At 42.0% G+C, this 26,012-nt stretch overlaps 1 protein-coding gene across 1 annotated transcript in view; it reads right to left on the bottom strand.

Moving 5' to 3' along the window:
* Positions 1-736: 736 nt before the first annotated feature.
* chd3 (chromodomain helicase DNA binding protein 3) overlaps positions 737-26,012 on the bottom strand; it is a 38,034-nt gene continuing 12,758 nt past the window's right edge. The window contains 30 exon segments of the mRNA XM_034676848.1: positions 737-1,516; positions 6,011-6,137; positions 6,457-6,620; positions 9,709-9,904; positions 10,499-10,631; positions 12,988-13,096; positions 15,367-15,507; positions 15,585-15,695; positions 15,802-16,006; positions 16,335-16,486; positions 16,663-16,825; positions 18,902-19,046; positions 19,135-19,268; positions 19,475-19,548; positions 19,551-19,559; positions 19,909-19,995; positions 20,285-20,462; positions 21,121-21,308; positions 21,398-21,629; positions 21,709-21,833; positions 21,984-22,101; positions 22,305-22,436; positions 22,641-22,782; positions 22,963-23,136; positions 23,252-23,373; positions 23,665-23,802; positions 24,270-24,470; positions 24,552-24,743; positions 24,848-24,953; positions 25,050-25,181. Of these exon segments, the coding sequence (XP_034532739.1) occupies positions 1,266-1,516; positions 6,011-6,137; positions 6,457-6,620; positions 9,709-9,904; positions 10,499-10,631; positions 12,988-13,096; positions 15,367-15,507; positions 15,585-15,695; positions 15,802-16,006; positions 16,335-16,486; positions 16,663-16,825; positions 18,902-19,046; positions 19,135-19,268; positions 19,475-19,548; positions 19,551-19,559; positions 19,909-19,995; positions 20,285-20,462; positions 21,121-21,308; positions 21,398-21,629; positions 21,709-21,833; positions 21,984-22,101; positions 22,305-22,436; positions 22,641-22,782; positions 22,963-23,136; positions 23,252-23,373; positions 23,665-23,802; positions 24,270-24,470; positions 24,552-24,743; positions 24,848-24,953; positions 25,050-25,181 (4,381 nt within the window). The 3' untranslated portion in view covers positions 737-1,265.

Raw genomic sequence — 26,012 nt, 5'->3', positions numbered from 1 at the left:
AAAGAACAAAAAAAAAGTCTCCCCGGGCTTCAAAGTGAGGCTCCCTTTTTCTTTCGATGACGGATTACCGCCTTTAACTTTGGGGCAGAGCTGCTCATAAATATTGACGTTCTCTATGATGAGGCATAAAAACAGGAAATGTAAAATGGTTTGGAGTAATAACTCTCTTTGAGTAACCCCTGTGATGAAGGTGCAATAGTAAATATGCTTTGTAATACATTAAACCCCCAATATGAGCGGGTCAGATTGGGTAACATGCTGCCTCAGTGCTGCAGCATCTTACTTTTCTATATTTGGGCTTCTTTGCTTGTTTGGACTCAGGAATTCTCAGGCCGAAGAGTTCATGGGATATAGTCTTTTATATTTAAAAACTCCTTGTCTGTCGTCTTTTTGTCAACAGTCCACTTAGTGCCTTTTCTATTTCGAGTTTGGCCTTCATCTGCCTTTACTCAGCAGATAAAGTCAGCTCTTTGCAGGTTTCTAGGTTGTGTGTGAGGTCCAGAGTGTGTATATATATACTGTATAAGTGTGTGAGAGCGAGAGAGACGGAGGAGTGCAGGATTGTGGAGGAATGAGGGAGTTCGGGGTCGGCGTGAGGGGACAGGCTTGTTCAGTCAGCCGGTGGATGAAGAATTGATCCGTGGGGAAATCTTTTTCGGCGCAGAGGGAGAAAAGAAGTCTGTCTGAGAAGGTATAAAAAAAAAAAAGAACAGAAAAGGTCTGATTTTTTTTTTTTTTTTGCGTTTTCTTCTTTTTCAGCCCTCGTATCTGAATTCCAAACAAACCTGTGATTGCATTAACATACCGTCTTTTTTTCCTCCTCGGCGGAGCATCTTTTCCATTAACGTCACATTCTTTTCAGCAGCGTCTTTTCTCTCTCTGCACGAGGATTTGTTTGTTCCAGACAGGTCTCCCTTCTTTCTTTTTTTCTCCCTCTGTCTCTCTCTGCTTCATTTTTCCCCCCACGCATCATTAGTGCTTGATCTCAGGGCCAGCTTTGCACCTCTCCCTCCTCATTCCCCGTGTTTTTCTTTTAATAGATGCCACTTTTTTTCCACTTTTTTTATGCCCTCTCCTGCTGGCTTTTAATCCTCCATCGATCCATCAAGTTAGTTTTACTTCTCCCTTTTTATTCCTCACATTCCAGCAGAGTCACAGCGCTCTGTCCTTGGGTCCTTTTTGGACGTCATGCTTGAACACTCAGGTATTCATCTCTCCCTTTTTTATCTCTTTTTCTGTCACATTTCTTGGTTCCCTTCCTCTCCTCAGGGTTTCTTTGGTCGCCCGTTGCGCGGCAGGTTCTCCACCGTGTTGCTGAGCCGGTACTTGACGATGATGCTGTGCACCGTCGACTTGGGCATCCTCAGCTCCTGCCCGATGGCACCCTCCGATTTGCCGTCCTTCCACAGGTCCACCACCCGCTGCCGCTGCCCCACATCGTGCTCCTTGGTCTTCTGGCAAGCGGCGGCCAACCCTCCGGCGGCTCCCCCGATGGCCCCGGCAGCGACGGCGGCTTCTGTGGGGGCAGACAAGCGGCAGACTGTAGTGGAGACTCGGAGAGGGGAGCAGGAAAAAGTGACACTTTACTCGTCCCATTAGGGAACTCTTTTTTTAAGACTGGAGGTCAAAGGTCAGGGGATTCACTTCAGCACAGCAGGCGATTGCAGTCACGAGGGCTTGCTCCATTTCGAAGGACAATCTCCCTAATTTCTACGCCTCTACCAGATGAATCTATGTGGGACTCCTTTTAGTGCAGATGAGTCGCTTCCTCTTTGCAGCACTGATGGCAGAAACAGGTTTTTCCAAAATGCATTTCAAGATGTTGTGCGAATGCTGAATTTCAACATGTGTGAGACAGCACAGAACAATCCTTTATTGGAGCATATGATGCATCATTAACATTTTTCACAGGGTTCACAGAGTGGAGCTAAAGATGTAGATGTGAAGTTAGAAAGTGCCACAGCAGACATGCATATTTCTGGTTATGTTTTCTGTACTTCTTCCCTCCAGAGAGGTCTATTAATGGACGGATGCTCAGAGGTCAGAGAATTTTTCTGTTCTTATAACTCCGTCCTTTTTGCTTTTTTTTTCCCCCTCTGAGTTTAAAAAGGTCAAGAACCAGCGCGACCCCAATCAGGTCTGTAAATGTGGCCTCATTTGCTGCGTGCTTCTGCCCTGCCAGAGTTCAGGATGTTCAGACTCGAGGCCCTCGCGAGCAAAAAAAAAACCTCACAGAGTAACACAACTCTGTGCGCGCGACTATTTTTGCACAGCCCAGCCCTCTTGCTGCTTCACAAGTCACAACACGACGTTTACACAACCAAACTCCTTCTGTGGTTTCTGTCCCTCTCAAAATACCTCGGCGCAAAGTCCGAATGTTTTCTTGGCACGGCCGGTTTCAGACGGGCTTGAGCATAATGACATTTTCAGAGATAGAGCCCTGGCTCGCGAGAATGCAATGCCTTTGACAGATGTCTCAGTCTACAATTACATGAATGGAGATACAATGAGTGAGAGGCGAGCAGAGAGCTGGCTGTTATGGCTTTTTTAGGGCAAAGCTACCGGGGAATATCAGGTTTTACCAGTTATCTCTGCTATCTAAACATCCCTGAACACGAATACACACGCAGAGCTGAGACTGTGCGCCTGGTGAGCATATGCTCTTACCAAACTAATTATGAGAAAATAAATTCACAAACTGTGTGTGTGATGATAGACCGCAGGCCAGGGGAGGCCAACAACGTTCTTTTTTTTTTTTTACGATTTAAGAGTAATGAGAGCCACAATCGGACTTCAAAAGAGAAAATAAACATGCTTGGAAAAGAAAACACTCCTCAGACAGGTCTGATAGCGCTCCAGACTGTGCTTTTATTGTTGCACAATATGTCATTACTGCTGAGCCCAGCATTGAGGTTTCAAGGTTGGACATGTTAAGAGATGAAAATGCCTTAATATAGCAGCGCAGCACGTTATGTGTTTGATTTGGGTAATGTCTATTTCAGGTGTCTGTCTGGCAGCCACATCAGAAACTCTGCTACACACGTTATTTTCCAATATGGAGTCCTGTCTGGATTTTTTGAAGGTTTCACAACTTTAGCTGCTGCCGGAGGAGATAAAGTGTCTATTCAAAGAGTTCAAGCAGAGCTGCTTTAAAGCCATCAGGTAGCTCTTTACACCACTCAGGATTATACCAGAATTTAGGGTTAAATAACACAGACCCCATCGTGAAGCTAAGTGAGGAGATGTTCTTCTGACATACTCGTTTCCCAGAGTCAGTCATGTTGATGAAGCCTGACCCTTTCTCTGCCAAATACTTCTCCTCAACAACATAACCAAATAAAGCTGGAAGTCCTCTGATGCTATCTTTAAATAGAAGAAACTTTTTGGATCGTTTTTTGCCCATCATCAGTGAAAGTTGCCAACTAATCAAGCGCAGACTTCAAAAGGCGGACTCGTTCTTCTCTTTTAACTACAGGGATTAAAAGACCTGTCATTAGTGAGCTTGATCTGAATGTGTTTTCTCTGTTGGATATCTACGGAAGCCCCAGGAGGCAAAAAATAAAAATCAAGGTCTGATTTTCTTTTTTTTTTAAAACAGGTGAAAGCTTTGCCAGGCTACTCCTTCCAAGATCCTTGGAATTGTTTTATGCAAAAGAAAAAAAATTTCCAGGTGAAAATAAAAAACTTTGGAAAGATGAGCCTGGCGAAAAGAAAACCCACCTGCTAAAACTTTTATTTACCATCTGCTTCACAGATAAAAGGAAAAGTTACTTGAAGAGACCGTCCTGGAACATTTCTTCACCTGTTTTGAGGGTTAAGAAATGTTCCAGGACAGAAAGCCTTTTGAAAAAGGTCTGAGTTTTTCTTCATTAAAAGAAAATACAAACATTATTTGGCAATATTTTTTTCTCACCTGTTTTTTGGAATTAAATAAAAAAAAGAGAGATAGTCCTTTAACCCCGACCCCCCAAACAACAACAAAAAAAGAACAAACAAGAATAGAATAAGAATGAATAAAATAAGACTGGCATGTCTATTTGCTCAATTCATTAAGGGCCTGTGTCTATTAAAAGCGGCAACCTCCAGTCTAAAAATATGAGTCCAATGTGGAAGTGCTAAAAACTGCAGTTCATCGAGGATCCACTAGAGGCTGGCTCCAGAAGTACCAGAAACCACATACACACCAATTCAAAAAAGCCGATCTTTACAGCAGAAATAAACATGTTTACAGCCTGGTACAAAAGACGAGTGTAGTCTGGATAGCTCATTTCTCGATCGGCACACACTGTACGGGGGGGTGAATTTTTTTCTAACGTGGCAATTTGGAAGATAATTAGATTATGAGTCTTCCAATGAGAAGCACAGCTGACTTGATTGACAGGCAGGAACACTGTAGCTGTTGGCTTTTCAATTCAGAAGCAAAACAGTTCTGCGTTTTAAGTTCTCAGAGTACTCATGTTGGCATCAAATGTTTGTGTTGTGCTCTCTGTTCAAAATAGTCCATCTTCTGGAACACCAACATCCTCATCAATGTCACTTCTCCATTACCAACCAATCAGCATCAAGAAGAGGCGGGACTTTTTGGAATCAACTTTGTCAACAGCAATGGCCAAAGTTATGAGAACAGAGGAACCTACAGAGAAGAAACTAACCACACTCTTATTGAGGTACAGTTTACAGGTCTGGAGCTGCTGCTAGTGAAACGTCACTATTTCAGTAGTTTTTACGTTTTACTTTGAAATGCCATTGAATGACAGTACATAGTAAGCGTACAGAGCATTTTAAAGTTATATTTCTTTAGCTTTTTTTGGCCTTTATTTGATAGGACAGCTGAAGAGAGACAGGAAATGTGGGTAGTAGAGAGCGGGGGAAGACATGCAGGAAATGGTCACGGCCGGGCATCGAACAGCGACCCCTGCGACGAGGACTGTAGCCTCTGTATGTGAGGCGCTTAGACCGCTAGCCCACCGGCACCCCACACAAAGCATTTTAAAACAGAAACTTAATGCCCACTACTCAGGGAAGCACAAGTGTCGTGGAACAACCCTTTAACCTCATAGCCATATGTGCTGACGAGATGTGCTCTGAAATTGAGTTTGTGGATGCTGCCAGCACAAAAAATGCTACCAATGGACACAGGCCCTAACACAACTGAACATTGCTGTTGCTTGTAGAACTTGTTAAACTTAATGTGCAACTTATGTAACTTAATGGAGCGTTAACATTCAATTTTTTTACTTCCTTAAAGTGGTAAACTTGCAAGAGTTCCTTTAAAAAGCAGACAAAAGAAAAGTCAAAATCAAAACAGCACAGGTTAAACATCTGAGCTTTTTGGCCCAATAATTGGATGAAGCTCCAAAAAAAATGTCTCCTACATTTCCCATAAGGCAACCCAGTCTTTAATTAGAACCCTCACAATGCCTGCAGTTTTAATGTGGGCTTTTTATTTTAAACTATTAGTCTCCAACTCAAGAAGAAACAACCTTGATGACATCTCGATGACATCGTTATTTTCTCCTCCAGTGCCACAGAGAACATTTTACAACAGTTATAAATATGTTATCACCAAGTAAACAAGATTATAATAGGATATAAATGGAAATCATTCACCAGCTCAAGCTCCATGTGGTTTAAATTGCCAGCTTGCAAACTGCCACACAGATCACACACACTCTTATTGTTGTGTAAATCATCTTGAGTACTATAATCACAGACTCCTTAATACCTAAGATTTTTTTTATTACTGGTTGCGACACACACCTTTGTGTCTCTCACACACACACAGAATCACATCCTACATTGGTAGGTGAACACTAATCCTCCCAAAACAGCATTTATTTGAACATTCTTGTGGCATCCTTTCAAATTAAAAGCACATCAACAAAAATATAAAAACTCAAAACAGCACCCGAGAATTCCCAGATGTGCATCCAGGTTTTTCAAGCATTGTCAAAAAGAATCTTTGCCTTTGATTCAGTGCAAAGTGTGAATTTAAGCCCGAAACACCGACCTGATATGAAGGATCCAGGCGGCATCTGACTGTAGTTTGCTCCTCCCATGTGCAGAGCGCTTGGGGGTGCAGGGGTGAAGGGGGCGCCGTAGTTCTGAGGGGTTGCGTAGGGTCCTGGAGGGATGGGCTGCACACAGAAGAGGAGGAAGGCAAGTTTATCTTTAAGGAATTATGTGAATTATGGAAATAGAAAATAAAACAATGAGACAAAATAAGACACTTAAAGGTTACGTAACTGACAATGAAAAAAAATCTGCTGACTAAACAGTCGAGGAGTGAAAAAACCACAGGTGGGTGACAACATAATGGGTTCTTTATTTTCACTGGCAGTCCTCCGGCTGTTATTTTTCCACTTAATGCAGGCAGCACAGGCAGGTTCTGACTTGTGACTGTGGAGGCTTCTTTATATGTGTGTGTGTGAGAGAAGGTAAAGTAAGGCTGCTGACCGGGGGTGTGTGCGTCTCGGTGCCCTTGCTGGCCAGTCGGCTAAGGATGCTCCTCTCGGACATTTGCAAGCGGGCGGCGATGGGCGGGACTCGGGACAGCGTGGCTGGTAGCCGGGTCACGTCTGCCTTCATGTCACTCAGCAGCTCTTCCAGCTGGTTCAACACTGCAACAGTTAAAATAAACATTGAATATTTTATATTTTGACCTCAACCTTCTGCTTCTTGTGCGCTGCTTTTCATTATATATTTTACTTGAATAATTTATTGATACAGGTGGAAAATACATCTAAGGTTTGGGAGATAGTATGTATTCACTTCCTTCAGTCAATCTGGGAACCCATCTGCAATTATCATCTATCATTGTCTGACAAAATATATTCCTCTGGGTATCGATGCTAACTTCGCTGTAATCCTCATGAAGCCAGCGGGTTGCATTGAACAACTTCCAGCCAAGGCTTCCTTTTCAATGCATTTACTTCTGAAGAATATACTCGCCCATTTTTTTGTTTTACTATACCCCCCAAACACCCAGTAATCTCTTTCTGGTGAGTCTCAGCTTCACTGTAATTATTTAATTACACAGAATGGATCCCAACTCCTCTGTAACTCCGGTTTAGAGTTTGGTTGGCACTGAATGACTTCAAGCCAAGGCTTCCTCTTCGATGCAAAGTTAACTTTGGCAAAATAAACCCCACCATTTGATCCGGTGAGTCTCAGTTTCACTGTCAATAGTTGATCACGCAGAGGCTTCACTTTGGCTGTCTTCAGTGACATGAGCTAAAAGTAAAGACGTAGGGTTTTTGGTGATTTACTTTTTATTAACAGGTCTTCAATCAATCAATCTTTATTTGTATAGCGCCAAATCACAACAAACGTTATCTCAAGCCCCTTTACTAACATAGCAGGTCTAGACCGTACTCTATGTCAGGGGTTCCCAAAGTGTGGGTTGGGACCTCTTGGGGGGTCGTGAGATGTCTTCCAGAATGTTTTTTTTTTTTTAAATTATCAAAAAATAGTAAATTTTACCCATGATAGTAAAATATATCAACAAGAATAGTAGCTAACCTTGAAATAAAACCTTGAGAATAGAATATGTAATGAGTTTTCTGCCTTTCTTTTTGCCAGATGACTCTTAAGTTCAGGGTTAGTGAACAGGTAATTATCAAAAGCATCAGTAGCAGCAGGTTAATTCATTACGGCACAGGAAACACAGACACATGCTCATATAGGTAGGCTGATTTTCAACAGACCAGCTAAATGAAGCCACCTTAAATCACTTTGAGGGACAGTGGGGGTCGAGAGTCTTTGGCACCTATATTTTGGGGGTCGCGGGCTGAAAAGTTTGGGGACCCCTGCTCTATGTTATATTATTAGCAGAGAGCAAACATCAAGACAGGATAAGACAAAGTCTTATCTCTTCTGAATCCACCATGAGCTAGTATTTAACTAGCTACAGTGGCGAGGAAAAACTTCCTTATTCCAGGCAGAAACCTTGAGCAGAACCAGACTCATGTTAGACAGCCATCTGTCTCGACCAAAAGTTGAAGTCTTAAGTTTGCCAGAATAAGATCATGATGCAGATTTGTACAAAGTAAGAACAAGAGCTTCGTCAGAGCTGGCCCTTTAGAGTAGAAGAAAACTCTTCTTAAAATGGTTGTTTGTTAAAAGAGGTCAGATCAATCATTTCTGGTGTATTCCGGGAAGTTGCTAATCTAAACCCTGATTGGCTCCAGCAAAACAGCAGCAACAGATTTGATTAGAGAGATAAATATGTCGTCATCAGATTACTGCAGAAAGGAGCTGGGATGTCATATTGGTGGACTGCATTTCAACTAGCTTTTACTCTCTGCACTGACTGTCTTTCCTGAATGAACCAAAGTCTGCTGATACGTGATTGGTTAATACCACTCAGCAGAAACTAAAACACTTCCCATACTGAAAATCCTTTAGTACCCTTAAGTACAATTTCTTGAGACACCATTTTTTGATTTGTCACATTTCCTTTCTCATTTTCCAGGACATTTTCAAGACAGTTGAGCATTGTGCTCATTCTTTATGTTTAGAAGGTTTCTTGTCCTTTTACTGCAACTCTGCATTGAACATTTACTGGAATTATCAATATAAAAATAACAGCAGTAGCACGACTGCATTTCAAACTATAACCTAAAGTTACACTCAAATGGTAGTTTAGTTGGAGTATAAGGGCTAATGACCCTTACCAGTTTCTCACCACATACTCTAACCCTTTTACTACTAATATTAAGTAAAGTCTTTGACAGTGCTAAGAGAAACAGCTACAAAAATTACATTTCTTTATATCGTCCATTTTACCAGAACACTGCAGCACTGCAATGCTCGCAAAGAAAAACACAGTACCAGTTGCCAGCTGGTGTTCGACTTGCTCACGGTTTGGCTGCCGTTCATAATTTGAACCACAGCGTCCCATTCATGATCAAACTATCCCAACAATGCCCAACACACATTTGAAAACAACGCTCCGAGCCAGACTTGGTTGAATCACAAACCTTAAACCTCTGCATGCAAAACAAAGTAGCTAGCAAAGACAATTTTAGCAACTGAGGCAAACATGCAAACCAATTTCACATTCTTTGACTATTTGAAGCAGAATGAGAACAAGAAGTGATGATAATCTGTGCAACCAACAGAAAATACAATAAGCAGCCAGCTGTGGCTCATATTTGTTTTCTTAAAAGTATTGTTCATAAACTACTGTCACTATTTGATACAGTCCTTAACATAATGTGAACCTTTAAGATGACTGAGGACAATCACTTTCTAGGATTTTGCTTTTTTCCCCTTTTCCATGAGTTTTCCATGATTTGAACATTTTCTTAACTGTTTTCTAGGTTTTCCAGGTAGCGTGTGAACCTTGCTTTCTGTTCTGATAATCTGAGACAGGATCAAGAACAAGTTGTGCAGTGTTGTACCAGACACTTAAAAATTTCAACAGCATATTAAGTGTTATACAAGCCTGCCAGTGAGCAAATGTTTGGAGCTATCACTACACAAGCTTATCTGCTTGGTTTGCTTAAGTCAGCTTCAGGCAGAGTGACAGAGATATTGCACAACAGAGCTGTGAAATGTGTTTATGTGTATCTCTTTCACTGTATGCCTCTGTCTGTCTGACAATCTTTCATGAGTTTCTCTGTTGGGTTATTTCTCTCACACTGGATCTGTGTTTTTCATCACTGTGGGCATTTTTCCTCCCCTTTAGAGGCATCATAACATCACCTTTGTGCAGCACAGCGTTGGCAGGCTTGTTCCCTGCCAGTGACTCTTTGCTGAGGTGCTGATGGGACTCGGCGAGACACTCGACCTCTGCAAAGCGAGCATTTAGCGCCATGGCCGGGTGACTCGGGTCCTGGGTCATGTTCAGGTAGGCCGCCCGCCGTAGCTGCTCCTCGATCACTAGCGCCTGCTCCAACAGCTGGAGACAGAGAATGTCCAGAAGTGTTTGTACATATCTTGTATCATATTAAGGCAGTTTCGCTTTCTTTTAGCTCCGTTTGGGAGATTCACAAAAACCTTTGATTACTTCGCAAGACAGGATTGAAGAGGGGACAGAGAGAGGGAGATACAGTAAATGAGGATGTTGAAGGCAGGATCTGAAACATGTCAGCCGGCCAAAACAGGATGAGAGCATTTCCAGAAATGCAGCGGTCAGCAATACCACCCAGCCAATATGTGGGTCTAGGGGCATCCGTCATGCGACCATCAAACAAGTCAGGTGATGAAGACACAACTAAATGTGACTGAAATAGTTTGTCTGCATGGAAGTAGGGCTGGGTTTTGAACCTCAGGACTTTTTTAATGGAAACCACAACATGTCTGAGCAGAAAGAAAAATGTCTATTACTGAGAGGCTGGCTTTGAATAGTCATGATCAAACTTACTGTATTTATAAATGTAAACTTTAGCTTAAATTAAAAAGGGATTAAGAAGCCTATGTGGTTATGTTTTAAAAAATATGATGAATAGATCCTCTGTCTCTGTTCCTCCGAATCCAGGTGAAGCTGTCCTACCTTGAATCTTCTCGCCAGGAACTTGTTCTTCATCTCCAGGAAGTTGCCTTTATTCGCCTGCGATTTGAAAGGCTCATTTACAATAGCAAACTGAGGATCATTCTGGATGTCCTGCCACCTGGCGTAGCCGTGACTGGCAAGGGTCGGGTTAAGGGTAATATAACAGTTAGGGTAACGTCAAAATAGTGATGCTAAAAAGAAGCTAACAGGAGCGTGAGGAAGAGATGTTTAGAGTCAAATAGGAAAAATTAAGTTAAACATTTCAGAAAATATGTTAATTTCCTTTCTGAATTAATGTTAGTTGATAAGATTGACATGACAGTAAACCTTGTCGACAAGTGAAGTGCTAAAGCCAGAGCACAGCTAGCATGACTAAGCAGAAAAAACTAGCTTAAAGAGCAAGAGGATATAGCTAGCCTAGCTCTGTCTTAAATCTAAACAAATATCTTAAACACATCTCAAGCTCACAAATAAATACATTATTTTTCTTATTAGAGACAGAAATGTAAAAATAAATTTTCTGTGAGTACAAATGTTACTATCTGTCGATAAGCTCAATGTAGAAGCAGGGTTAGCAAACACTGATATCCATGTAAGGAGAAACACCATAGCTCCCCTTAAACCACAAACTACATTAACTCTACATTTAAATTTCTGAATTGGTTAAAAAAAAAGTAATACATGATACTAAACAACTTTAGAGCTTGTTTTGTGTTTCTATATCTGGGAAGAGCAAAGCTTGCAGTTTCCCACTTTTTCCAGTCTTCATGCTAAGGTTAGCGAAATGTTTTGCAGCTTAAGTTTCATGGTCAAAAGAATTGTTTGAACTTTAATATATTCAAGTTCTTAGCAATTGTTTGGGTGAGAAGACCTTAACTACTTTAATGACTGTCATGTTTAATTTAAAGCTACAGCAACCAGTATGTTAGCTTAGTTTACCATCAAGGGGGAGAGCAGAGAAACAGCAAGTGTTGCCAACTTGCCAACAAGTTTTCAGACCCCTCTAGTGACTCTTTTTCAAAATATGACTAGCGACTTTTTCTGGTTTTACATGGAGACTTTTGGAGACTGACGTGAAAGCATGTATCGTTCTTAACGAGCAGTGGATGCTGCTGTGACTCCCTCCTAGCTGCATTCAGGGCAGGCTGCATTCATCCCTCAGCATCCAGACTGCAAATGCATCACACATGTACGAAGACACCGCTGGCTGATCCCACCTACTGTCTCTTTTTGGTCCATTCAGATAGTAAATGTAGATTGTGTACAATAAACATTTTGAAAATCTAATGTTTGAAAAATGTAATGTTTTACTTTGATTTGTAGGCTCCTAGGTGTAGTTATCAACATATTTAGGGTGTTTTATTACCTCTTTTTGTCTCTCCCTCAACATTACACGTCTCTCCTACAGCGTCCATTACAATTTAAATTATGCAAATTAAGTGATGACGTCATTTAGAGACTTCTAGCAACTTTTAGGACAGCCAATAGCTACTTTTCTCACTGAGGAGTTGGCAACACTGGAAACAGCTAGCCTGCCTCTGTTTGAAATTTAAAAAAGCTTTCAAGGTCAATAACTAACAGGTTGTTTGTTAATTTTTCATTTTCTGGATTAAAAAAATGCAAAACAGTTTTAGTAAGTGAGTTTTATAAAGTGTTGTTTGGTTGTTCAAGTTTTGGGAAGAGCTAGCTAGCTGTTTTTTGCTCTTTACAGTCTTTACATTAAGCTTAACGCCTTGGATCTCCAGTTCAATACTTCCCAGAATGGTTTGAGGTTTCACAAAATATTTATATTTTCAGGAAGAGTTTGACGAGAAGACCAACACCACTCAAATTACTGTCATATTCAATAAGACATTGCAAGGGAGAAGTTAGCTTACTGTGAATAATGAGAACAGGGACACAGCTAGCCTGCCTGTCTCTGAAATTGGAGAAATCCAGCTACCAACTTTTCTTAAGATCTTTTCTGAACCATCATTTTGATCTACTCTAAAACAGAAGGTCTTAATAAATATGTTAAGTTATTTTGAAATGCTAACCGTTCCTTGTTAGCTGTTTCACCCTGCTTAATCAGCCCAGTAGTTTCAAAGTTTATATCCCAAAATTGAGAGCCAGTGTTTCCCTGAACAAAGATTTATTTCATTTTTTATCATCTCAAAATACAAAATCTGGATTTAGTTTATCTTGAAATCGTTATCTAGCAGCTCCTGCATCAAAGCATTTCTCTCTTCTGTTTCAGTCAAACTAGCCCTGAAGCGTTAACTTGCAGAATAATGAACATAGAGTTTAATGTGTATGCTACATGCTCTTCATTACCATAATAGAAAGAACAGCATGAACTAAATGACCCACTGCATCAGTCTCCAGCAGACACAGTTCGCTGTTTACTGAGCTCTTGCTGGGTTGTTGACTTATTACGCTCGGCTTCTGCGGGCTGACAGAAAAATAAACAGAGCGGGGGTCATTGCTTGGGCAACTGCTGTCAAGGATACATCACGATTCCTGCCAGCAGCCAGAAGTCGTGTCGGCGGTGCCAGATCTCGTTCATCTTCCCTGAGGAGATGGCAGCCCGCTCTTCATTCTGCCAAAGTGTATGCAGCTCTGCGGGGGTGAAGCCGACACAGGTTAAAAAATGTGGTTTGTCTCAAAGTGCTTAGCTAGCTGAAACCTGGCCGCAGGTGTTTCCACAGCACAGAGAGCTTTTCTAGGTTTATGATCGAGGTGGAGATAGTTGTGGCTGCCTGCTGCTGTAGTACAGAAGCTCTGGAAAGTCAGTGGGAACGTTATGTTTTTTTATAAGTCATGAATTTGATGTTGTTTGGACTTCTTTGTAAGTTGTTTGGCTGAGATAATTTCACCTTTCTACCTTTCGCTCCTCTCCTCTAAGGGATAGAAGAAAAAGACCATAACATTTAAACAAATCAATCTTTTTCTTAATGAAGTAATGTTCTTTATAATCTAAATGAACTTGAATGTGTGTATGTAACGCTTTTCTCTAGTCTTCATTTAATGCATAGCAATGTAGTGCTAGCTTAAAATATAGAAGTGCTGGTGAAAAGCTACCAAAAATGAGTTTGAAAGGCGAATTCATGCCAATATTGGTGGTATAAATTCAAACTGAAAGCTTGGGTATTTATTAATTATGATCATATATTCAAGTGTGAAGTTGGAAAACACAAGTCCCTAAAAATTCGGGTGTTTTCTTTCACCCTCCTGTTATGTTGCGGGTCAAAATGACCCTTTTTAAAGTTCAAAAATCAAAAGAAAATTGTTGAAAGTATTTTTTTGTATGGAACTTCTTCTGCTTGGCTTAATAAGTGAAATGAACATATCAAATTAAAATGGTTAATTTCACATATTTGCAACCCCCCCCTGCATGTTTATATTACATAGATACTGTTTGTGGGTCAATTTGACCCGGCAGTCAAAGTGGAGGCTAAAAGGGGTCAGAGGTGTCAAATACTAATTGTTTCTTTGCAACTGTGTTACATATTTCACCCCAATCACACACACACATGCACACACACACCCTTTTAACATTAATTTTCTTAAAAAACGAGTGATATATCCTCATTAAACCATGATCTGTGAGAATTAAAGAACACTACTGCACTAAATATTGATTTAAATGGTTAGTAATGGAGTTAATAATGAGATTAAAAAATATTTATTGGGGATTTTTTTGGGTTCTGACACTTTATGGATAATTACATATGCCCCGGGTCAAATTGACCGAGGAACATTATTGCTGTTCTTGAGAAACAAACATAACAGGAGGATTAAGGTAGCTAATTCCAAACGTAATGAATAAAAATGGACTTATACTGACTATGATTTTGCAAGTAACATTTATTGTATTTATAATCTACTTTATTCTGATTAATCCTTTGTCTACAGGACATTCAAAACATTAAGAATTGAGAACAAGGTGTTTCAATTTTTATTTTGAATCCCCCGATATTCATTTCAACAATGAAGCCAAACAAAGAAAGAAAAGAACATTTAAAATTTGTAACTTTCACTTTTTTTGACATTTTTGTCTTAAAATGACTTTAATGACGGAAAGAATATTGAAAAGTGGCAAATTAATCTTGTTCCAAGCACTTTAAATCACTCAGTTTCAAAAGGACAGCACTATATTTTTCTATTAACTTATTATAATTTACTCGCAGCAGACTGCCCAGCTACGGCTGACACTGCCTGTGTTTCAAAGAAGATGGAGAACAGTAATTGATTATTTTAATTAGGATTTTTATGTTTTATTATTTGGATGTTCATCTCTATAAATCTTGCTAGATGGCTTTTATTAAGGTCAATCTTTATGTGTGCATGTTAAGCCAGGTATATGTATGTCTAAATGTATGTCTCTATGTATGTATTATTATGTGTCATGTGAATGGTAGGTCTACCTGTGTGTACCTGTATATGTAAAAGAGGATGATTGTGAGTGGCAATGTATGGCTGATGTGTGCATGTTCCACCCTGTGTGGGACTGCTCAGCTAATATCTTTCTGTGAGTTGGAAGGGGCCCAATCTCAAGGTGAAACTGTTTTTGTGTATTTATAAATTGCCTGTTGTTTTGAAACTGTGGCAATAAAGTAAAAAAAAATGATAATTTACTTGCAGCTGCTCTGCATTTCAACTTCAAGTCTTGCCTTGTGTGTCAGTTAGTCTTTGAAGCATACAGCAGCCTTTGACCGAATCAGCCTCTACTACAATGCATACTATTCCTTTAAATGTTGTTATTTTCTCAGCACCAGAGGGATCCTTTGGTGGGTTTCTAAGCTGCATTTCTTTCTCATGAATGTGTATAAAATGCCTCACATGACTTAAATCACTTTCACAACTTCCAGAGGTCACTCCGTGCTCACCTGTGAAGCCACCGTCTGCGATGTTAAACATAAAGCGAGGTCGCTCGATTGGAGCCCTCCCGTTCCCTTTAGGGGGAATGGGCGTCTCCTCCTTTGCTGGTTTGACTTCCTTCCCAGCATCCTTTTCACCTTTAACTTCCTCTGTAATGGAGAGAGACGATTAGCCGATACATTCTGATCGTGTTAACAGAATCATACTATCAGACAGTTAGACGTACCTTTCTTCACATCAGCCGCATCGCTCTTCTCCTTTGCATCTGCCACTTCTGCTGCTGTCTCTTCCCGTTTTTCTTTGTCTTTTTCCTTCTCCTCCACAGACTTCTCTCCTTCTGCAGGAAAAACAACAACTTTATACTGGCAACAATTCTCTTTTCCTCCTCACTACTTGTGAGGAGGAATAAATAACTGATTGCATTGTTTAGCCTCTTCTTTTACCTGATTTCTCCTCTTTGACGTCTGCGTCTTGCTTTGTTGTTTCTTTTGTTTCTTCTTTGCTCTCCTCTTTCCTTTCCTCTGTTCCAGCAGCAGGAGTGTCAGATGTTTCTTTTTTCTCCTCCTCTTTCAGGTCGCTCTCCTCTTTGCCTTCCGTTTTTTGACCAGGGGACGAAGTTTGTGACCTCTCTTTTGTCGAGGACAGCAGCTACAAAAAGATTCGTGTCAGTTTCTGTGTCTATTTTGTAACTGGCGCTAAAATATTCAGCCATTAGATTAAAATGAGCTTTAATAGAGATGTGAAATTACTATTCATGACTTCCTGTCACACATTTTTTCTGTGTACAACCACAACAAAATTTTGGATGATTTCACAAAATTGACAAACCAAACAAAAAACAAAAAAATGTATGAAATATAAAGAAAAATATGCATCAATTGCCTTTTTAAAAGCACACTCTATCTGTTCTCTGAAAAACACAAACTCTCTATATTTTAGCTGCTAAGTGTCGCCTGTTTTAATGACACTGTCCCACCTCTTCAGGGTCTGCCGTCTTGTTTCCGTCCATCTCTTTCCCCTCATCCTTCCCTTTCTCCTTGTCAGATGTCGCTTCTCCTTCCTCTTTCTCCTCCTCTTTCTCTCCCTCTTTTCCGTTCTTTTCCAGCCTCTCTGAAGGAGCAGGGGTTGCTGTAAGAGTTCAATAAAATGAACACACATATTACTGTTGGGCTCCAACCAGATCTGCTGCCCCTTTGAATAGGTCGCCCCCTGGTGGACCATGTGAGGATGATTGTGTGTGTGTGTGTGTGTGTGTGTGTGTGTGTGGGGGGGGGGGGGGGGGGGGGGGGGGGGGGGGGGGTTACCTGGCTTGGAGGTGCATGGTGTGTTGTTGTAGCTGGCGTCTGGAGTGGGCGTGGAAGTCTTCATGGCAGGAGAGGAGGCCCTGGACGAGGTTTTGTCCACGCTGACCTCAGGTTTGAGCTCTGGGAGGCTCCAGCGCCCGTTGATGTGCTCAAACTCCTGAATCTGGACACAAAGCAAAAACAGTGAGATAAAACCTTGGCACACACTTCTTTTACCTAATAGCTCCCTATTTAAACTCACCACCCACATGCCCTATTCGCCTGGCACTGTTTCATCAATTCCCTCTGGCACAGATAGCAGTTCAGGATGTCAGCAGGTTTCAACAAGTCGGACTGAACACTGGATTAATGTTTGGATCAATTTGAGTTAACTGGCAAACTGGCAGCAGCAGGGAAATCAGAACATCTTTGAAGATGCCAAGAGTGATACCTTAGACAGTTTTATAGGATCAAAAGAATTTATCATCTTTGAGGTTTGTTGAATCAGCAATTCTATTATACAAAACAGAGGCAAGTTGTACTTAGTAGTTTTCTTCCTAAGTAGAGAGGTTATATAACAGTAATCTAATACTGGGACAAGCTTTTGTGCTAACCTAACGACGAAAATTTGATGCAATCCAAACGTTAAGTTTCAAGGCCATACCAACATCAGGTTTTGACGTCTTCCCAATGTCTTGCTGCTACGTCAACCCAATGTCACGTTTTGATACCATCCCAACGTCAGGTTTCATCCCATACCTAATGTGTCATTTTGATGAACTCTCAATGTCAAATATGTACCCATCCCAACAACAGGCATTGACATCATTCAAATTTTAGGTTTAGACGCAATCTGAATGAAAGGATTTTAACGCCATCCCACCAACGTCACGTTTTAACGCCGTCTCAACGCCAGGTTTTAATGGCATCCCAGTGTCTAAATCTCAATGTCAAATTTGGACCCATCCCAACAACAGGTTCTGACACCACCTCAACGTCAGGTTTGAACGCCAACCAGATGTCAAGAATTGACTATCCCAATGTCTGGAATAGTGTCACATACCAACATTGGGATGGCGTCAAAACCAATGTCAGGTTTTGACGCCATCCCAACCTCATGTTTCGATACCGTCCAAATGTCTCATTTTGATGACATCTCAATGTCAACTTTGGACCCATCCCAACATCAGGCATTGACGCCATCTCAATGTCAGGCTTTGACGCCATTGGAATGAAAGGACTTCAACACCATGCCAACATCAGGTATTGATGCCATCCCAATGTAAGGTTTCAATGCCATCCCAATGTCTAATTTTGATGGCATCTCAACTTCAAATGTGGACCCTTTCCAAGAACAGGTTATGATGCCACCCCAACGTAAGATTTTGACACCACCCCAACATCAGGTTTTGACGCCATCCCAATGTCAAGTATTGACTATCCCAATGTGTGGAATAGCATCAAATTCTGAAATAGGGATGGCATAAAAACCAATGTCAGGTTTTGACCCCATCCCAATGTCAGGTATTGGCGCCAACCCAAAGTAAGACTTTGACGCCATCCCAACCTCGTGTTTTGATGTCATCCCAATATCATGTTTTGACGCCATCCCAGCATCAGATTTTGATGCCATCCAAATGTCAGGTATTTTTAAAGCCATCCCAATGTTCGATTTTAACACCATCCCAACATCAAGATCTTATGTCATCCTAACATCAGGTTTGGAAACCATCCCAATGTCAAGTATCGACGTCATCCCAGTGTGACGTTTTGACGCCATCCTGATATCAGGTTTTTACGCCATTCCAATGACGGAATTTATTGCCATCCCAGCATCAAGCTTTTACACCATCCCAACATCAGGTATTGACGCCATCACAATATTGGGATTTTGCTTCAACCCAATGTTTTGTTTTGAAGCCATCCCAATGGCAGGTTTTGTTGCCTCCCAATATCAAGTATTTTTATCGCCATCCCAACAATAGGATTTAATGCCATCCTACTGTCTGGTTCTGTCACCCAAAGTCAAGTATTGACGTCAACCCAACTAAAATCTTAATAAGACTTGATGTCAACCGAAGACAGGTTAAGATGTCAACAAAACTTCTTGTACTGACATCAATCAGGAGTACATCATGTGTAACGCCTCTTTTGAATTTAACGGTACAAATCTGTAAGACTGAACTTCCTGCCTAGGCACACACAGGTGTCACACAATCAACCTGACCTGAGCTGTTGAGTAAAACATACTTGCACTGACCTTTTTCTTGAGAAGAGACATCACGCCGATGCGAGTAAGGACTGGCTGACGACACAATCCTTCTCTTGGCACGCCATCTGCGAACGTCTCGGCACCATCAGCCACCGGCTCGCACAAGTGACGCATGAAGAGTGACACGTAAGCTCTGGAGGAGGAGAAGAGTAAAAAAAACATTTAAAGAATAAAAATAATGTAGATTATCTCAAAATAAAGAAGCAACAGTTCGTCCTTACTTGAACTCTTTCTCCGTCTTTCCTCTGAGGTCTCTGACGAGCCACTGAGAGGAGAAGGCGTCCTGAGAAGGCATCCCCCATCGCATCACTGCATTCAGGAATGCTTTTCTCTGCCGGGTGTTAAAACCCAACACCTATTGATGGAATAACAGGATATTTTAGATATTTCTGAGTGTTAAACCCAGAACATTGTGATCACATCCAATATCATCCTGATTGAATCTGCATGAAGTGGCTCAGATTTGTTGGAGATTTTCACTTTTACAAAGCAAAGAGAACTTTAAGATACACAAGTATGACTAATAAAGAAGAGGAACCGGTTCCAGAGAGATGCACAAACCTCAAGATTTCCGCCGACTCTGGCCAGGAGAGGAGGCAGAGGTTTGTCCTTCTCATTCCTCAACTGGCGACGGACTGCCTTCGACCTGAAAGAACGCAGAGGAACACAAAAATTTAAGGGAAGAAAGATTGTTTGTTTTATTTTGTAAATTTCTCTGTCTCTTCTTGAAACTTTAAAGTTACAAGTTTATAAGTTTGTCAACCAGGAGAGCTCGCCTCTAGCATTTTTCCTAACTTTATGGAGTACAGAGGAAGAGATGGATGGCGGTCCGCATTTTTGGCGATAAAGCCCTTTGCCTCCGCCAGGCGACTGTAAAACCTAAATCAATTTCGACCTGTAATTCAACACAGACCTGGCTCTGTGCGCATGCTACAACAGGCATCTTCTATTCTTTATGACCTTCATTTGTGTCTTTTTTGAAAATCTCTTCTTACCCTCCGGTCGATCGTCAAAGTCCTCGTCCTCCTCCTCAGAGCCCACTGAATACTCGGACTGGTTATCTGAAATGTCAGCATGCCACTCTGAAACAGCACATGGTGGTCGGTCAATAGGCCAGGCCCATTCACTTCCACTGTGCAAGCAATAACTCAAACAAGGAGACATCATCCAAAGTACTTCTTCTACCAAGATCACAAGAGGTGTAATAAATCTGTACAAATCCAGGGCTTCACACAGAGATGTTTCACAGATAACATAATCCCAACACTACGGTGTGATTGATAAAAAAAAAACAAAAAAAAAAACAGCTTACTTCTCGGCTTACTTGTGTTTTTGAGACCACAGAGTACCAGGTCCAGACCTGGTTCCTACCTTGGTCCTCCTGTGCAGCGTCGTTATAGTTGACAGGTTTGCGGTTCCTCTTCCCTTTCCCCAGTTTGCTGGCCAGGTCCTCCTGCTGCTGCTCGTAGTGATGCCGCAACAGCTTCTCCCAATAATCCGGATCCACGTTCTCCTCTTGTTTGATGATCTCTCGCTCGATCTCTTCAATCTGCGGCAGTGGAAACAGAAAAGTCGGTTATCGGACTTCGACCAGATTCATCTCTGATCTGCTGCGCTCCAACTCCGTACTCTCTCGTCCAGCTGCATTGTCAGAACGAAGCACGGAGCAGGACAGCTGGAGTCATGCTGGAGTCATGTTTTCCTGCTGTAATTACTGAATCAAATATTACCCGACTCCTCTCCTCATCCATGTTGTCTTTATTGGCCTCTAAAAACCTCTGACCTGTTGACTCCAGGCCTGGCTCAGCTCATCATGACAGTTTGTTGTTGTAGTTAAGTGAAATACGATCTGGTGTTTTATTCTGAAAATCAACCGGATGTTTTTGTTTTGTTTCGGTGCCTCACTTCCTGTCCTGCTCAATCTGCTCCCTGCAGACTTAAGTGTTGTGCTCCAGCATCCGTCAACAATAGAAGTCTTGTGTATCTGATCCGGAGGGCTCTAACCTGCCGGATCAGAGATGGAGCTGGAATGCAACAGAGTGGATCCAGTGGAAGTTAACACATTGACTAGAATAGAAACCTATCAGATTCGACGCCGTGACGGATCAGAGACGGACCGGACACGGATCTGGTGGAATTTGGCTGATAAACTCAGAGCTGCGGTTCGTTTCTATCGTCTTCAGACTTCAGTTAAGAACCCCTCTCACCTTGTCCTCCTCTCGGACCATGTACTGAGCCACTTTAAAGGAGCTGAGGTACTCGTTCATGTTCTGAACATCCGTGTCGTCTGTTTCGTTTTGGCTTCGGTCCAGCAGCCTCTCGATGGCCATGTTGTCGTAGTGTATTACGTTGCCCTCGTCCTCGGCTTTATCTCCAGCATTGTTCTTCATCATACCTGAATTGTGAAGATTAAAAACAAGTGAAATGAGTTTTCCTCCTCTTCAAAACGAATTTCCCCCCCCAAAATAAACTTCCTGTTGTCACCTTCTCCTTGGTCCTTAAAGAGCTCCTCCGTCCCAAACTTGAGGATGTCGTCCAGCTCCTGTTTGCTCATGGAGCCGGCTTTGGACCCGAGGCCCGGCCGAACCACCAGGTGGGTCAGCATCATCTTCCTCTTGGCCACCTGTGTGATCCTCTCCTCCACGCTGGCTCGCGTCACGAAGCGGTAGATCATCACCTTGTTGGCCTGCCCGATTCTGTGGGCTCGACTGAACGCCTGTGTATGGAGCAAAAAAAATTCAGTTCATGCCATATCAAGTTGTTTTTCGTCCTCTTCAGCTGACATTATGTGGTACCTGGATGTCGTTGTGAGGGTTCCAGTCGGAGTCGAAGATGACGACGGTGTCCGCTGTGGCCAAGTTGATGCCCAAACCTCCGGCTCTAGTGGAGAGCAGGAAACAGAACTGACACGCACCAGGAGCTGCACGAGGAGAGACAAACAACCAGAAATAGAAATTATTAAACATTCTTTTTCGGCTGCTGTCAACACAAACAACCTTTGTTTTCTTTTTTTGTGCGCTTGAACATCATGAGAAATCTTTGCTTGTGATTTCCTCCCTCAGTATCTCACCATTGAAGCGGTCGATGGCCTCCTGTCTCAGCGCTCCTGTGACGCTGCCATCGATTCTCTCATACTTGTAACCTTCATGGTCCAAGAAGTCCTCCAGTAGGTCCAACATCTTAGTCATCTGTAAACAGACGGAGAGAGAGAGAGAGAGAGAGAGAGAGAGAGAGCGAGAGAGAGAGAGAGAGAGAGAGAGAGAGAGAGAGAGAGACAGATGGTTGTGAGTATGCTTTCATCTGTAGGAACAGCTGGAATCAGAGCTGTGGTGGGAATAACTCACCATCTGTGAAGAGGAGGATAGTGAGTAGTGTGTGTGAGTGTGTTTACCTGTGAGAAGACCAGCACTCGGTGCCCCTGCTCTTTGAGTTTCCTCAGCATCTTCTGCATCAGCGTCAGTTTCCCAGAAGCCTTAGTGAGCGCTGAGCCCTCGTAAGCACCGCTGGGGGTTTTCTGGGCTTCCTAAAGACACGGAAAAACATTTCATACAGACAATTCACATCTATAATTTAATGTTTGAGCATTTACTGAGTCTTATAAGATTCTTAATCACTACAGAACATCACCACAAGGGGGCACTGTGCTGCAGTTTGGGTGTTATTGAAAGCAGAAACTGGAGAACTTCATGCCAAACCTATCAGACAGGCGTTTCAAAGCAGGACTCACCATGGAGGCGACGGGGAAGAGGTAGGGGTGGTTGCAGCACTTCTTCAGGTCCATCATGATGTTGAGCAGGGAGACCTGGTTTCCTCCACCTTTTGAGTTCAGAGCCTCGAAGTTCTTTGTCAGGATCAGCTTGTAGTATTTCCTGTGTTCAAAAACACAGAGACAAGAAAAAGATGAATAATACCCTTGCTCATTGGGAACTGTAAAAATAACAAGGCTGAGAGGTCAAAGAAGTAGCTTTAAGGGAACTTCTGCCCCATTTCTCCTGTCAAATGTTTTTATCACTGACACGTCTCCACTTTCCTCCTCCTTTATGTCTTACTTCTGCATAGGGCTCAGCTCCACCCTGACAATCAGCTCGGTCTTCGCCGGCATGTTTTTGAACACGTCGGCCTTCAGCCTCCGCAGCATGTGAGGCCCCAGCAGGTCGTGCAGCTTTTTGATCTGGTCCTCCTTGGAGATGTCGGCGAACTCTTCCAGGAAGCCTTCAAGGTTACTGTGCAGGGACACGCGAGAAAGACAGAGACTTAGAAAAACTGTCTTTAATACATCAAGCTAGTGTTTTATACCAATAACCAGTTCTTATTAAAGGAAGAATGATGTGCATGTACTTGAAGCGGTTGGGTGTGAGGAAGTTGAGCAGGTGGAAAAGCTCCTCCAGGTTGTTCTGCAGAGGAGTTCCTGTCAGCAGCAGCTTGTGGTCGATCTTGTAGTCGTTCAGACGCCTGAAAAACTGCAGAAAGAAAGAAACAAAAAAACTCATCATATCATGCATCTAGAGTAATACTCAAATAAAAATTTAATTTTCTTATGAAAAATACCCACAAAAAATTCAACAACACAAATGTCTTCATTAGAAGTTGTCAGTACACTCTCTGTCCACCAGAGGGAGCTGATGAGTTAATTTATCAGTACTACAGTGGCTCTCTACATGTATTGGTCATATTTCTTTCATAAGCATCATTAAACTGTAAATTAACAATATCTAATAAGAGTATACATGCACACTGACAAGCTACAGTACCTTTGATTGGTTGTTCTTCAGGCGGTGAGCCTCGTCCACCACCAGGCAGGCCCAGTCGATGGACTTGAGCGCCGTCTGATCGATTGTCACCAACTCGTAGGAGGTCAGCAGCACGTGGAATTTGATTGGAGCCTCTCTCTGTGGAGATGAAAACAAAGAGGGAGGGGGATAGGATGATTTTAGTTTTTTTTTTCTGATAGTCATTGAAATTTGGCGATTGCACTGGAGTGGTCCAAATATCTTGTTTTTCCCCCTCAATGTTCTTTCAGGTCTTCTGTATGTGACGGACAAATCTGATTGGATCAATATATTTCATATCAATCAATGATTCATGTTCATACAGGTCAGATTCTGGCACTTTTGGAATCATGGTTTTGATTGTGTTCGAAAGGAGAAACCTTGATTTTGCAGCACTTTTAAAAAAAACTACAAACTGCCTTACGACAGCAGAATAAAAAAGCAGGAGGCTGAGGATTGAACCCTGAGGGACTCCACAAGGCAAAGATTCAGTTGAAGGTCTACGATCAAAGCTTTCATGGATTATTTAAAGATGATGTTGTTTAATTATCATCCAACCCTTCATAACACACATCTGTTTCCCTCACCCTCAGCTTGAAGGTCTTCTTCCCTCCTTTTATGGCCGTGTCGTCGAAAGAGAGCTCGTTCTCTCTGATGATGGCTCGGCTGTCCTTGTCTCCCGTGTAAGTCACCACGTAGAAATCCGGCGCCCACATCTCAAACTCCCTCTCCCAGTTGATGATGGTGGAGAGTGGAGCGCTGACCAGGAACGGACCTTTAGTGTGACCCTAAAGATTCACAGAAATCTGTCAGCCTTCACAAGAAGGTGAAACAAGACAGATAATGTTAGCGAGAAGTAGTGCCGGTACCTCTTTGAAGAGCGAGTAGAGGAAGACGATGGTCTGGATGGTTTTGCCAAGGCCCATCTCGTCTGCCAGGATGGTGTCTGTGCCCTGAGCCCAGGAAAAGCGGAGCCAGTTCAGACCCTCCAGCTGGTACAGGTGCAGCGTCCCACCTGTTGATGTGACAAAGTCCGGCTGCTCCTCGTACTTTATCGTAGGCTGGAGGGACAAAAAGAGGGAAGACAGAGGAAAGATTTAAAAAACCTTGTTGGACATAACTAGAGTTTGAATTGTAGTAACAGTTAATAAAAACTGTGACTCACATCAGTGACTGGTGAAGCAAGGGAATCCTCCTCCTCCTCCTCTCCATCCTGGCTCTTGCTCCTTATCTTCCTCGGTTTGTCCGGGTCCTCTTTCATTATTGTGTCTCTGTTGGGCAGAATGTTTTCAGTGAGTCTGGATAGAAAAAGTTAGCCACAAAAAAAAGTATTTCTCTTGGTAATGAAGTGGATGAACTATTCCGACCTGTGCCTCCAGTAGTTGCTCTTATAAATCCCAAAGTCAGGGATATCCAGGTCATCTCTCTCCCAGGTGCACTGGTCGTAGGTCAGGTCTCTCCATTTGACCAGGTAGTGATATGTACCCTTCTTGTCCACACTGGTAAAAGACACATACATTACACACGCTATGTTTATAAGGACCACTTATAACTAGAAAAACAGCCTGATCAGAGTAAAATATAAAGTAGGTAAGCAAGGAAGGAAGAAGAACAGTGAGTACTTAAGCAAGTAAATAAGCAAGCAAGCGAACAAGCAAGTAAGTAACTAAGTAAATACACAAGGAAGCAAGCAAGGAAGCAAGTAACTAAGTATGTTGGGAAGTAAGTAAGTAAGGAAGGAAGGAAGGAAGTAAGTAAGCAAGTGAATAAGTACGTAAGTAAGGATATAAGTCTGTTAGTAAGTAAGCAAGTACGTAAGTAAGCAAGTAAATAGGCAAGCAAGTATGTAAGTAAGTCAGTCAGCAAGGAAAAAAGTAAAGAATTAAGCAAGCAAGTAAGCAAGTTAGTAATTAAGTAAGTAAGCAAGGAAGAAAGTAAGTACACAAGCAAGTTAGTAAGGAAGTAAGTAAGGAAGTAAGCAAGTGAGTAAGCACGTAAGTAAGGATATAAGTCTGTTAGTAAGTAAGCAAGTACGTAAGTAAGCAAGTAAATAGGCAAGCAAGTATGTAAGCAAGTCAGTCAGCAAGGAAAAAAGTAAAGAAATAAGCAAGAAAGTAAGCAAGTTAGTAAGGAAGTAAGCAAGTGAGAAAGCACATAATTAAGGATATAGGTCTGTTAGTAAGTAAGTAAGTATGTAAGTAAGTACCTAAATAAGCAGGTTAGAAAGAAAGTAAGTAATTAAGGATGTTAGTCAGTTAGCAAGTAAGTAACTATGATAGTAAGTAAGTAAGGAAGGAAGTTTGTAAGGACGTAAGTAAGTAAGGACGTAA

This window comes from Notolabrus celidotus, chromosome 23 (assembly GCF_009762535.1).
Source record: "Notolabrus celidotus isolate fNotCel1 chromosome 23, fNotCel1.pri, whole genome shotgun sequence".
In the NCBI taxonomy this organism is placed as follows: domain Eukaryota; kingdom Metazoa; phylum Chordata; class Actinopteri; order Labriformes; family Labridae; genus Notolabrus; species Notolabrus celidotus.
This window is presented reverse-complemented; position numbering and strand designations above follow the sequence as displayed.